Source organism: Macaca mulatta, chromosome 14 (assembly GCF_049350105.2).
Source record: "Macaca mulatta isolate MMU2019108-1 chromosome 14, T2T-MMU8v2.0, whole genome shotgun sequence".
NCBI lineage: Eukaryota > Metazoa > Chordata > Mammalia > Primates > Cercopithecidae > Macaca > Macaca mulatta.
Genome location: NC_133419.1, coordinates 72,913,821 through 72,925,820, shown reverse-complemented (window position 1 = coordinate 72,925,820; position 12,000 = coordinate 72,913,821). Strand labels below are relative to the sequence as shown.

Sequence of the window (12,000 nt, the reverse complement as noted above, 5' to 3'; positions counted from 1 at the left end):
CGGTGAAACCCCGTCTCTACTAAAAAAAAAATACAAAAAACTAGCCGGGCGAGGTGGCGGGCGCCTGTAGTCCCAGCTACTCGGGAGGCTGAGGCAGGAGAATGGTGTAAACCCGGGAGGCGGAGCTTGCAGTGAGCTGAGATCCAGCCACTGCACTCCAGCCTGGGCGACAGAGCGAGACTCCGTCTCAAAAAAAAAAAAAAAAAAAAAAGACTCGAAGCTCATTTTCAGGGCGTAGAGGGAAGAGAGTGAGAAGGGTATTCTAGGCTGAGGGAACAGTGTAGAAAAAAAAAGCGTGAAGGTGTGAAAGAGCCCGAGGTTTTCTCAGAATGATGAGGATCTTTGTGTGGCTGAAGTTGAGAGATGTCCAGGGTTGAGGGGTGAGAGGTGGGTGGGGCTAGCTGAGGGACTGCAAATGTAAGGAAGGTGTGCAGACAGACCCAGGGTGGTGGGGATGGGATCTAGATCAGAATCACTGGATGGCAAGCATGAGTGGGGGATGCCCCACAAGGGCAGAGCACCAAGGTCAGCCAAAAAGTGGGGAAGGGCTTAGGCAGGGACGCCTCAGGGCAGCGTGATGTGGGCTGAGGCAGGTTCTTCCCATGACCCACACCATTGGTCCACCCAGCCCCATGCAACTCCCCAGTGACAAATCATTTGGTGGCCAGATTGAATGACCTAAGCAGGATTTGGGGCTGATCTTGTCTCACCAGAGCTAGCTCCGTGAGCAGGGCAAGCAGTCCTCTCCACACCACCACCCTAGGATTTCTGGAGGCACCGAATCAGGGCCAGCAGAGTCCAGGGAGAGTGGGGTAGTGACAGGAGCTGCACAAGACAGGGCAGTGCCACTTCCCCTCCCTAAGGCTGGAGGCATGCCTGGGGAAGAGCAAAACACCAGCTTGAGCCCAGGCAGTCTCTAGTCTGAGGGAGGAGACCCAGCTTTGGGCTGGGTAAATCCCAAATCAGAGGGGGCAGGTATGGCTCTGGTTTCAAGTATCTAAGGCAGACTGGAGCCCTCCCCTCAGGGAGCCCCCCAGTCTGCAGGGCATGGGGGTGGGAAGCTGTTCCAAGGGCCTGTGCAGTGGTTATATAGTTGGCAGGTGGGTACCCCTGTGGGCTTCTGGTGGAACAGAAGTAAGGAGAGTGGGGAGAGAAGCCGGTCTTCCCTTCCCTCCTGAGTGAGCCCACACCCTCCTCCAGGTTCACCGACCAGGACGAACATGTTATCCAGCACTGCTTCCACTACACCAGCACCGTGCTCACCAGCACCCTGGCCTTCCAGAAGGAACAGAAACTCAAGTGTGAGTGCCAGGTGAGTGACCTGCCTTGAGTCTCTCTCGGGCACTGACTCGCCCAGTTTTCAGCCCCCGAGACCCATTCAGAAGGGAAATGCCCATGTCTTTCTGGACTGGTGGCAGCCCTTCCCCAGGTGGTTCCCTAGCCTAATGACTTGGAGGCCTGCAGTTGCTCAGGACCCGCGCCACTGCCCGCAGGCACTGTATGTGATCGCCCTCTAGTGCTCAATCTGGGCACTACAGCAACACCTAGGCAGCTAGAGCTGGTGTGAAGGCGGCTGAGACACTCACTCAGGAGACTCCTCACTTGCACTGGGGCGATTCCCCTACTCCTTCACTTAGTAGCCAAATGACATAATTAGACACTGACAGTTTCTGGCTTGTCCAGTGAGCCCTAGGGAAGGAAGGAGAAGACCCGGATGCTGTTGGGGGCAGGGGGTTAGATAGGGTGACCCCTGCACCCTGACCACCTATGATCTCCATTTTCTTCATTCCAGGCTCTTCTCCAAGTGGCAAAGAACCTCTTCACCCACCTGGGTGAGTGCACTGTTCTCTATGCCTAGCTGTGTGTGGGTACGGGGGCTGGCAGTTGCAGAGGAGAGGTGGGAGGGCTTGGCAGCCTGGTCTCATGCCTGGTCTTCTCCCTCACCCAGATGACGTCTCTGTCCTGCTCCAGGAGATCATCACAGAGGCCAGAAACCTCAGCAACGCAGAGATGTGAGTGACTCTGTCCAGGGGACAGGACGAGAGAGGCTGTGGCCTTCAGTCCCCATCATCTCCTTTCCTGCCCAACCCACTTCCCCTTCTCTGCCTTCTATGTGACCTCATCACCTTTTGAGGGATCCTTTATTTCATGCCTGTCTCCCTCACTAGACTGTAAGCTCCGATGACAGCAGGGACAGGGCTGGTTTTGGATCCTCAGCTCCTATCACAGTGCCTGGCACATAGTAGGTGCTTCCAAAAAACACACTTGAATGGATAGGTTTCTGGAGCCAGCCAGCCCTGAGCAGAGTGGCTTACCTTGGAGCACTCCTCCCAGGCCTCGAAAAATCCGACCTTTGCCTCCTTATGGAAAGTGAGGGCGATCAGAGGGGGTTGTCAGGCCCCAGAGGACCGAACCCCCTCCCTCCACAGCTGCTCTGTGTTCCTGCTGGATCAGAATGAACTGGTGGCCAAGGTGTTCGATGGGGGTGTGGTGGATGATGAGGTGAGCGACTGTGGAGGGAGTATGTGGCCCTAGGGGTGTCCGGGAGTCCTCCGGGGGCGCTGGGGAGCGGCCCGACGTTTAATAGTCCCCTCTGTGGTCGGGTCACTAACTTCTTCCTCTCGACTCCATCTCTTCCCCGGCAGAGCTACGAGATCCGCATCCCGGCCGATCAGGGCATCGCGGGACACGTGGCGACCACCGGCCAGATCCTGAACATCCCGGACGCATATGCCCATCCGCTTTTCTACCGCGGCGTAGACGACAGCACCGGCTTCCGCACGCGCAACATCCTCTGCTTCCCCATCAAGAACGAGAACCAGGGTGCGTGTGGCTGCCCGGGGCGGAGGGGCGGGGCTGGGGCGGCACCTGCGCGGGGCAGGGCGGGTCCGAGCGCGGGGTGGGCAACACTTCCCCACCGCCTTCGGCGTCCCGGAGCAGAAGGGAGTCAGGTTTCATATCTGGGATGTCACCAGCCGAAACTGCGAGGGCAGGTCCCGGCCGGTTCCCTCCCTCCACCCAATCCCTGCCTCCACCGGTGGTTCCTTGCCCCTCTCCCTTCCCCAGAGGTCATCGGTGTGGCTGAGCTGGTGAACAAGATCAATGGGCCGTGGTTCAGCAAGTTCGACGAGGACCTGGCGACGGCCTTCTCCATCTACTGTGGCATCAGCATCGCCCATGTGAGGGCGGGGGTGGGAGTGGGGTGTCTGGTGATAGGGGCGGGGCCCACCAGGGACCCTCCCTTCTCCTCCAGCTCTCCCTGTGGGTTGATCCCTCGGTCTGGCACTCAGTCCCGCCGCTGGGGTGCTGTGTAGCCTTCAGGACACGCTGGCCACCTCTGGGCTCAGTTTCCCATCTAAAAATTGGGGATACGATTTCCTGTCCTGTCAACTCTGCCTCCTGGGACCATGAGAAGCTCCCGTTGTCAAAACCTCCTCTCTTCCCTGGAAGCAGCCTCAGCCCAAGCCGGGTGCCTTTTTGGAAGTGCTGGGTCTCGGTGTCCAGGCCTGCTGGCACTCTGGCCTGGGAATCCAGCCCCAAGGTCCCTGACATGATCCCCTCCTTGCTTCTCCTTCCCTGCCAGGGGCCTTAGGCTCCATCACTGAAGCCTGGATCAGATATGGGGGACGGTGCAAAGGGCCAGACCAAATGCTGGCAGGACGAGGTGGAGGAGCTGGTGCGGGGGTCTGGATGAAAGTGGGGGTGGGGTCTTTACTGTGGACTGGAGCTTGAAGGTTTTGACTGGGGCCAGAATGGGACAGGAAGTGGGGTGTCTTTCTGACCCCTTCGTCCCAGTCTGGGGCATTGCTAAGTTTTAACAGCCACCTTCCTTGAGCCCCATCTTTCCCTCTTTCCCCTAGTCTCTCCTATACAAAAAAGTGAATGAGGCTCAGTATCGCAGCCACCTGGCCAATGAGATGATGATGTACCACATGAAGGTGAGGCTTGCAGAGACCTCTGGTCCTCCTCCCAGATTCCCGGGGACCCAGGGCCAGGCAGGCCTTCCTGATCTATCTCTACTGAGGATGAGAGGATAGGCCCAGAGCCATAGCAGGCCTCTTGCCCTCCTTAGGGGCAGTTCCCACCCCTGCTTAGAGACCTCTCCTCCAACCTGCTTCTGAGCTGAGTCCCAAGGCTGGAAGTAGCCAGAGGAACCAACCCAGGGAATAATTTGGTTCAGCCAGGTATTCCCCATGTTTAGGGAATAATTCCCATCTTGGGAATTACTGAGGGTTAGGAAGCTCACTCAGGACCTGTCCTCATGGCTTCCCTAGGTACAATGCCCATGGAGTCCTGGGCAGTCTTAATTGCTGATAATCTATCCCATTCCCAACCCTGGATCAGAAAAGCTGGCTTAGTTCCATGTATATGGTAGTTGCTGTTCATTTGGACATTTCCTCTCATCTGTGTCCAAACCAGAGAGGCCCAGACCTTGTGAGGTGGATCAAAAGTGTAGTAGGAAGAGTTAAGGTTAGAGTAGAAAGGTCTCCACAAAAGGAGGACTGCTACAGTTACTGTGTGTGAAATGCTGCCACGGTTTGGGGGTGTCATGAAGGAGTGTTCTCAATCTTTGCCAAGATTAGGCTGTAACAGATAAAGGGTGGTCACCTGCAGGGAGGCAGGCGGGGTGGGCTGCAGGGCTGTGAGGGGAGGGTTGTGATTTCCTGCCCAGTTACAGTCCACATCGTGGTGGTCCAACTGTGGTGCATTCTGGGTGATGGATCCCCCACCTTCTATGGGAATTTGAGGGTGAGACACCGGATGGGGTGAAGGCTATCTTCTAATGCTCTGGCTGGTCTCCTCTAGGTGTCCGATGATGAGTCTACCAAACTTCTCCATGATGGAATCCAGCCTGTGGCTGCCATTGACTCCAATTTTGCAAGTTTCACCTACACCCCTCGTTCCCTGCCCGAGGATGACACGTCCATGGTGAGTTGCTCTCCACTTGTGTAGCCAGAGGCTTAAGTTAAATGTGCATCAAGAACTTCCTGGGAAGACAGAGTCATCAAGGAAGGCTGTGGAGGGTTCCTCAGAGATGGAGGGGCATGTAGTCTGCCATCATGAGGCCATGGGGCCTGCCCAGGGGCTAGAGGCTGGACTGGATGATGCCAAGGGCTGTCTTGGAACAACCATGCCCAGGGCATGTGACCTCAGGGTTTGCATGCCTCCCAACCCCGTTTTTCTAACATTTTGTGTGGGCTTGGTTTCAAGAGTTCTTAGTTCTTAGATCTCTAAAAATGCATAGCTCCGAGAACGGTTGCTTCAGTTATTTTGTGGTTCTCTAGTTTAGATTTAAGTTTCTAAGACTCCAGATTTTGAGTGTGGAGCTTGAAGAAGGGCCCAGGCGGGGGTCCCATCTTGATACTGGCAGCCCCTCTGATCCCTCCCTCTGCCCTCTCCAGGCCATCCTGAGCATGCTGCAGGACATGAATTTCATCAACAACTACAAAATTGACTGCCCGACCCTGGCCCGGTTCGTCCACATGCAGACAGCCCCAGTCTTCGCCTCCCTCTTTCCTCCACTGTCACATCCATTGCCCCTGGCATTCTGGAGAGGATCTCTCTAAGGATGACTGGGGAGACCCAGTCGTATGGGGGTGGGGAGGATCCATGAGTGAGAAGCAATTCCTAGACACTGAACTGTCAATAAAGGCAAGAAATGGGGCAAGGCAGGGCCTGGAGGCAAGGCCGAGAGTGTGTAACCAGAGGTTTCAGTTAGATGTGCATAGGAACTTCCTGCTAAGACAGGATCATCAAGGAAAGCTGTGGAGGGTCCCTCAGGGATGGAAGGGACATGCAGTCTGCCATCGTGGGGCCCTGATGGAGGAGGAGAGGCTGAGGCCCCTCTGCTGCCCTCTCCCCTCCCCCAGGTTCTGTTTGATGGTGAAGAAGGGCTACCGAGATCCCCCCTATCACAACTGGATGCATGCCTTTTCTGTCTCCCACTTCTGCTACCTGCTCTACAAGAACCTGGAGCTCACCAACTACCTCGAGTGAGTGGCTGCATCTCCCCCACATCTGGCAGCCGCTGGGGTCCCCTTCCCTGGGACAGGGAAGCACCCCCTGTGTGTCAGGCACTTTACACACACTGCCTCATGGGATCTTCTTAGCCCCAGGGGACTCGAGGGGAAGGCTGCAAGCCCCATCTTCCAGGAGGGGCTTGCTCACAGTCAAGCAGCCAGTGAAGACTGAGCCTGATTTAAACCTGGGTCTGCTGGGCTCCAAACCAGTGCTTCTTTCCAGGAAGGGAACCCAGGTGTTCCAACTCCTGTCCCAGTGGCTCCTGGGCATGTCATCCTCTTGGGGGTTTGGGGAGGGGACTGTGGGCTGATCTCTTTTTTTTCTCCTTTCTGCCTCTCAACCAGGGACATCGAGATCTTTGCCTTGTTTATTTCCTGCATGTGTCATGACCTGGACCACAGAGGCACAAACAACTCTTTCCAGGTGGCCTCGGTGAGACCCTGCCCTGCTCACAGTGGGGACCCTGCATGGGGTGTCTGGGAGTCTCATCCTCTCCCAGCCTGAAGGCAGGTGGGAGCGAGTGAGACCAGGAGCCAAGTTTAAACACAGGAGGAGGTTCCCCCAGGGTTTGCCCATGACTTTGAGATAGGAAGGAGGGGAGAAAGTTGGGAAGGGCAGGACACTGCTTAGCCTAAAGCAGTGGCACTTGGATCCAGATGTGAGGAGTGACCACAGTTTTCCTGGGCTTTTCCAGAAATCTGTGCTGGCTGCGCTCTACAGCTCCGAGGGCTCCGTCATGGAGGTATCACTCTTCTGTCCCACCCCCATCCTCTTTCCCCTCTAAGGCCAGTGACTTGCAAAGTTATGACCCAGCTCCCCCTATTCCCAAACCATGCTCTCCAGACAGGCTGCGAGAGCTGCAGCCACACCTAGGACATGTCTGGCTCATTTTCATGGAGTGGGCTTGGAAGGGTGCAGGTGCAGATGATAGCAAGGATTTGTGTTCAGTGCGTTTCCCTTTGGCTGCCTGGGAACACCCCATTCAGCCCCCTCCTGCCAAGCTTGGGATGGGCTCCACTCCCATCACTTAGCATCACCTTAGATTGTTTGGTTTGGGTCTGCCTACCTCCGCATGCACAAGGTCTGAGCCATTTCTGGGTTTCCTGCACTTGGCACAGGGCTTGCCACAGAGTGGGAGACACATTTCCAAAGTCACCTTGCCCTATGCTGCTTCCCACAACACCCCTCCAGAGGCTGCCTCTGCTTGCACACCCCCAGAGATGGGGTGCTCTGTCTCTCTCCCAGGAGGCCTGGTGGCAGTGCTGGTTCTGCCCTTTGCCCCCTGGGATAAGCTGCTCCTCTTCTGAGTGACAGCCATTCAGCATCCGGAAACAGGGGCATTGCCCTTGCCTCATCACTGCCTCTCCTTGTCAGCAAACAAATGCATTCTGCATGATTTAGTGTCTAGGACTCCAAGGGATCATTTCAAAAATGTTCCAGCTTTCAGGGACCCCAGAGCTTACGTTGTTGGGTCCCTCCCTGCATGTGACAGCTGAGGAGTCTGAGGGTCAGAGTGGTCTAGGGACTCGCCCTGGGTCACACAGAGGGTTGAAACAGAGCTCAGAAAGGGAACTGGGGCCCCTGACTCCCCCTTTCTGACTGCTCTGCCGACCTGGGGGCTGGAGCTGGACCAGGCTCTGCTTCCTCTCTTGGGGTCAGTGGTGAGGGGAGCCCCTCTGCCCCAGCCGGGACCCCATCACTCCTCTCCCTCCAGAGGCACCACTTTGCTCAGGCCATCGCCATCCTCAACACCCACGGCTGCAACATCTTTGATCATTTCTCCCGGAAGGTGATGGGGTTGGGGGTGGGGGTGGGGATTGAGGGGGAGAGCTGGGTGCTGGCTGGAGGTGGGAGAAGGAGCCAAGGAGTGGAGGCTCACTGGGATGGGCAAATGGGTGGGGGTGTCCAGCAGGAGGCCATGACACCCCTGCCCTTGCCCCAGGACTATCAGCGCATGCTGGATCTGATGCGGGACATCATCTTGGCCACGGACCTGGCCCACCATCTCCGCATCTTCAAGGACCTCCAGAAGATGGCTGAGGGTGACTGCTGTTAGCCCCAGGCCTTGGGGGTGGGAAGGAACAACCAGGGGAAGGATTTGCCAGGGGAGCATTCCCAGGGTGCAGACCTATCCCCTGCAGCATCAACCCTTCTCTGACGGCACAGCCCCACCAGGCAGACCCAGCACTGGCCCCTTGACTCCCATCAAGAGTGCCCAATTCCCTACAGCACTCTGGGTTGGGCCCTGGGAGCCTTGTCCTCAGAAGGGCAAGGAGGCTGGGCCCCGCTCCTTGACCCCATCCTCCCCTCAACAGTGGGCTACGACCGAAACAACAAGCAGCATCACAGACTCCTCCTCTGCCTCCTCATGACCTCCTGTGACCTCTCTGACCAGACCAAGGGCTGGAAGACCACAAGAAAGATCGCGGTAGGTGCAGTCCTCCCTGGGAAGGCATAGGCTGCCCACTCTGCCCAGCTCTGGATGCCCCCTGCCGCCTGAACACCATCTCTCTGCTCAGCTCAGCCTGGCTGTGTTCTGGGGAGACAGAAACCTAGACCATCTCAGGGTGACAAATGGAGACTCAGAAAGGGGAACAGACCTAGCAAGTCAGTGGTTGGTGGAAGGTAGGCCCCAACCCCGCCACTCCTTGCCTGGGGCCATCGCCATGCCAGGCTGGGGCTGGTGGGACAGCTCCTGAGCTGGGACTGAATCCCTGGACCTCAGTTTTCTCTCCTGGGAACGGGCTGTCAGAGGAGCTTGGGTGGATGTGTCCTATGTGCAGGATGTGATGAGAGTGTTGGCCTTTCAGGAGCTGATCTACAAAGAATTCTTCTCCCAGGGAGACCTGGTATGTGTGGAGTGACCCCAGGATGTCCAGGTTGGGGGAGGGTTCCTGGCCTGGGGCAGGGAGGGCTTGAACTAGCCTGACCCTGGTACCCAATGGAGGAATGAGAGGGACAGACCTGATGACTTGATGCCTGCAGGAAAAGGCCATGGGCAACAGGCCAATGGAGATGATGGACCGGGAGAAGGCCTATATCCCCGAGCTACAAATCAGCTTCATGGAGCACATTGCAATGCCCATCTACAAGTGAGTGAGCTCATGGGGACAAGCTGGCACCCTGCACAGTGAGGGTAGGCTGGAGTGGGGACATCACAGCAAACACATGTGCCTGGCCCAGCTCCAAGTGATTCACCCCCTTGCCTCTGGGCACAACTGTCTCCTGCTGTGCCACTCAGTGGGTCCTTCACTTCATCCTTGGTCTGCAGTGGAAAGAGACCATCATGCTTTCCTAGGTGTCCTCCTCTGTCTCACATTCTTGTGGAAGTTCTTGTTTTTTTGAGATGGAGTCTCACTCTGTTGCCCAGGCTGGAGGAGTGCAATGGTATGGTCTTGTCTCACTGCAACCTCCCCGTTCTGGGTTCAAGTGATTCTCCTGCCTCAGCCTCCCGAGTAGCTGGGATTACAGGCACGCGCCACCATGCCCGGCTAATTTTGTATTTTTAGTAGAGATGGGGTTTCACCATTTTGGTCAGGCTGGTCTTGAACTCCTGACTTCAGGTGATCCGCACACCTTGGCTCCCTGAGCGCTGGGATTACAGGCATGAGCCACCATGCCTGGCCCTTGTGGAAGTTCTATTTGCTGTGTAGCCCTAGTCTTTCTTGCTGCCCATGGTCTGATTTCTGTCCTCTCGCCCTCTGCCCCCATGCACCCACAGGCTGTTGCAGGACCTGTTCCCCGAAGCAGCAGAGCTGTACGAGCGTGTGGCCTCCAACCGTGAGCACTGGACCAAGGTGTCCCACAAGTTCACCATCCGCGGCCTCCCAAGTAACAACTCGCTGGACTTCCTGGATGAGGAGTATGAGGTGCCTGATCTGGATGGCACTGGGGCTCCCATCAATGGCTGCTGCAGCCTTGATGCTGAGTGATCCCCTCCAGGGACACTTCCCTGCCCAGGCCACCTCCCACAGCCCTCCACTGGTCTGAGCAGATGCACTGGGAACAGAGCCAGGAGTCCTGTGTTCTAGACCAGGACTTCCTGTGTGACCCTGGACAAGTACTACCTTCCTGGGCCTCAGCTTTCTCATCTGTATAATGGAAGCAAGACTTCCAGCCTCACGGAGACTTTGTGATTTGTCCTCTGAGAGCACAGGGTGACCAATGAGCAGTGGGCCCTGCTCTGCGCCTCTGACCACACCTTGGCAAGTCTTTCCCAAGCCATTCTTTGTCCCTGCAGCTTGATGGTTTCTCCTTGCCCCATTCCTGCCCCACCAGATCTTTGCTCCTTTCCCTTGGAGGACTCCCATCCCTTGGGGTCTCCAGGATCCTCATGGAAGGGGAAGGTGAGACATCTGAGTGAGCAGAGTGTGGCGTCTTGGAAACAGTCCTTAGTTCTGTGGGAGGACTAGAAACAGCTGCAGGGCGAAGGCCCCCTGAGGACCACCACTCTAGTGACAGTGGGATTGGGACCTGGGGGATACAGGGGCCCCAGGAGGAAGCTGCCGAGGGGCAGCTCAGTGCTCTGCAGAGAAGGGGCTCGGGAAGAAGCAGGATGGGCTTGATGGGCAGGAGGGATCCCCGCACTGGGAGACAGGCCCAGGTATGAATGAGCCAGCCATGCTTCCTCCTGCCTGTGTGACGCTGGGCAAGTCTCTCCCCCTGTCTGGGCCAAACAGGAGGGTAAGACAATCCATGCTCTAAGATCCATTTTAGATCAATGTCTAAAATAGCTCTATCGCTCTGCGGAGTCCCAGCAGAGGCTGTGGAATGTTTCTGCCACCCTAGGGCCCAGAGAGCCCAACCCTGAGTCCCTCAGAGGCCCCCTGAGTGTACCCCTTGGCCTGAGCCCCTTCCCCATTCCTGCAGCTAGGGAGAGACCTGGCCTCAGCCCTGGCAGGGCTCTCTCTTCAAGGCCATATCCACCTGTGCCCTAGGGCTTGGGAGACCCCATAGGGCCAGGACTCTTGGGTTAGCCTGGCCACTGGCTTCTCTCTTTTTCTCTGTTTCATTCTGTGTGCGTTGCGGGGTGGGGGAGGGGGTCCACCTGCCTTACCTTTCTGAGTTGCCTTTAGAGAGATGCGTTTTTCTAGGACTCTGTGCAACTGTCGTATATGGTCCCGTGGGCTGACCGCTTTGTACATGAGAATAAATCTATTTCTTTCTACCAGTTCTCCCCTATGGGGCTGTTTTCTGACTTTGTGCTTGGGGTGGGTGGAGCGGGGTAATAGAACTGGGAGAGGCAAACGCCCTTTGGAACTCCATGGCTTCCAGAGTCTCCCACCCTTGGTGCCTAGCCCCTCTTCTGGGGAAGTCATAGACCTGTTGGGGTACTCCTTGGGCCAGCCCTGTGCCAGATCGTGGAGGTTAAGGGGTGGGTGGCAGATGAGAAGGTCTGGCCATGCAGCAGTGATGGGACATGTTGGCTGGCAGAGATTGTGGAGTAGAGGGAAAACTGAGAGGTTGAGGCAAGCAGGCAGGTTGCCTGGAGGAGGTAGCCTGGAGCTCGTCCTAGACCCTCCCTCCCAGTGCTGGCCTGCCCTGGTCATGAGTGCCCATACGGTGACGGCCTGGGCCTCTGAACTCTGTTTCTAGCTGCAATGATGCCTGGCTGTGTCTCAGGAAGTCCCACATCCCGGTTTCTCTGAGTCCTGCTGAAGGGGCACCCCTGAGTCAGACTCCACACCACATCCAGCCCCGGTTGTATCTGAGGAGTTAGTCCCCTGCTTTCCTCTGCGTGAGAGTGTTTGCTTCTGCCCAGTCCAAAATGGGCACACTCCAGGTTGGGGCCACGAAGAGGCTCTGCCTGGTACAGTCTCCAGGCCCTGTCCCCGACTTGCCTACCCCCCTCTGAGCTCCTCTCCCTGTTCATCTCTTCCTGGCCAGTAAAAGTTGATGTGTTAAGAGGGTGGGCACTGGGGTCTCCTTTCTTGGTGGGAGAAGGAAGGAGATGGACAGGGCCATCTTGTGACCATCAGC

The 12,000-nt window shown here is 56.8% G+C and overlaps 1 protein-coding gene across 23 annotated transcripts in view; it reads left to right on the top strand.

Annotated features, from left to right (window-relative positions):
* The window catches only part of PDE2A (phosphodiesterase 2A), a 100,235-nt gene extending 89,044 nt beyond the window's left edge, over positions 1 to 11,191 (top strand). For 5 of the 23 annotated variants that reach the window (XM_077961323.1, XM_077961318.1, XM_015115135.3 and 2 more), the window contains 18 exons: positions 1,201 to 1,312; positions 1,793 to 1,832; positions 1,949 to 2,012; positions 2,430 to 2,502; positions 2,646 to 2,823; positions 3,067 to 3,179; positions 3,861 to 3,938; positions 4,807 to 4,929; positions 5,403 to 5,473; positions 5,871 to 5,993; positions 6,366 to 6,453; positions 6,716 to 6,763; positions 7,736 to 7,810; positions 7,964 to 8,063; positions 8,337 to 8,449; positions 8,832 to 8,870; positions 9,007 to 9,113; positions 9,743 to 11,191. In XM_077961323.1, the coding sequence (XP_077817449.1) occupies positions 1,201 to 1,312; positions 1,793 to 1,832; positions 1,949 to 2,012; positions 2,430 to 2,502; positions 2,646 to 2,823; positions 3,067 to 3,179; positions 3,861 to 3,938; positions 4,807 to 4,929; positions 5,403 to 5,473; positions 5,871 to 5,993; positions 6,366 to 6,453; positions 6,716 to 6,763; positions 7,736 to 7,810; positions 7,964 to 8,063; positions 8,337 to 8,449; positions 8,832 to 8,870; positions 9,007 to 9,113; positions 9,743 to 9,953 (1,756 nt within the window). In that variant the 3' untranslated portion in view covers positions 9,954 to 11,191. 23 annotated transcript variants of the gene reach the window in all.
* The last annotated feature ends 809 nt before the right edge of the window (positions 11,192 to 12,000 follow it).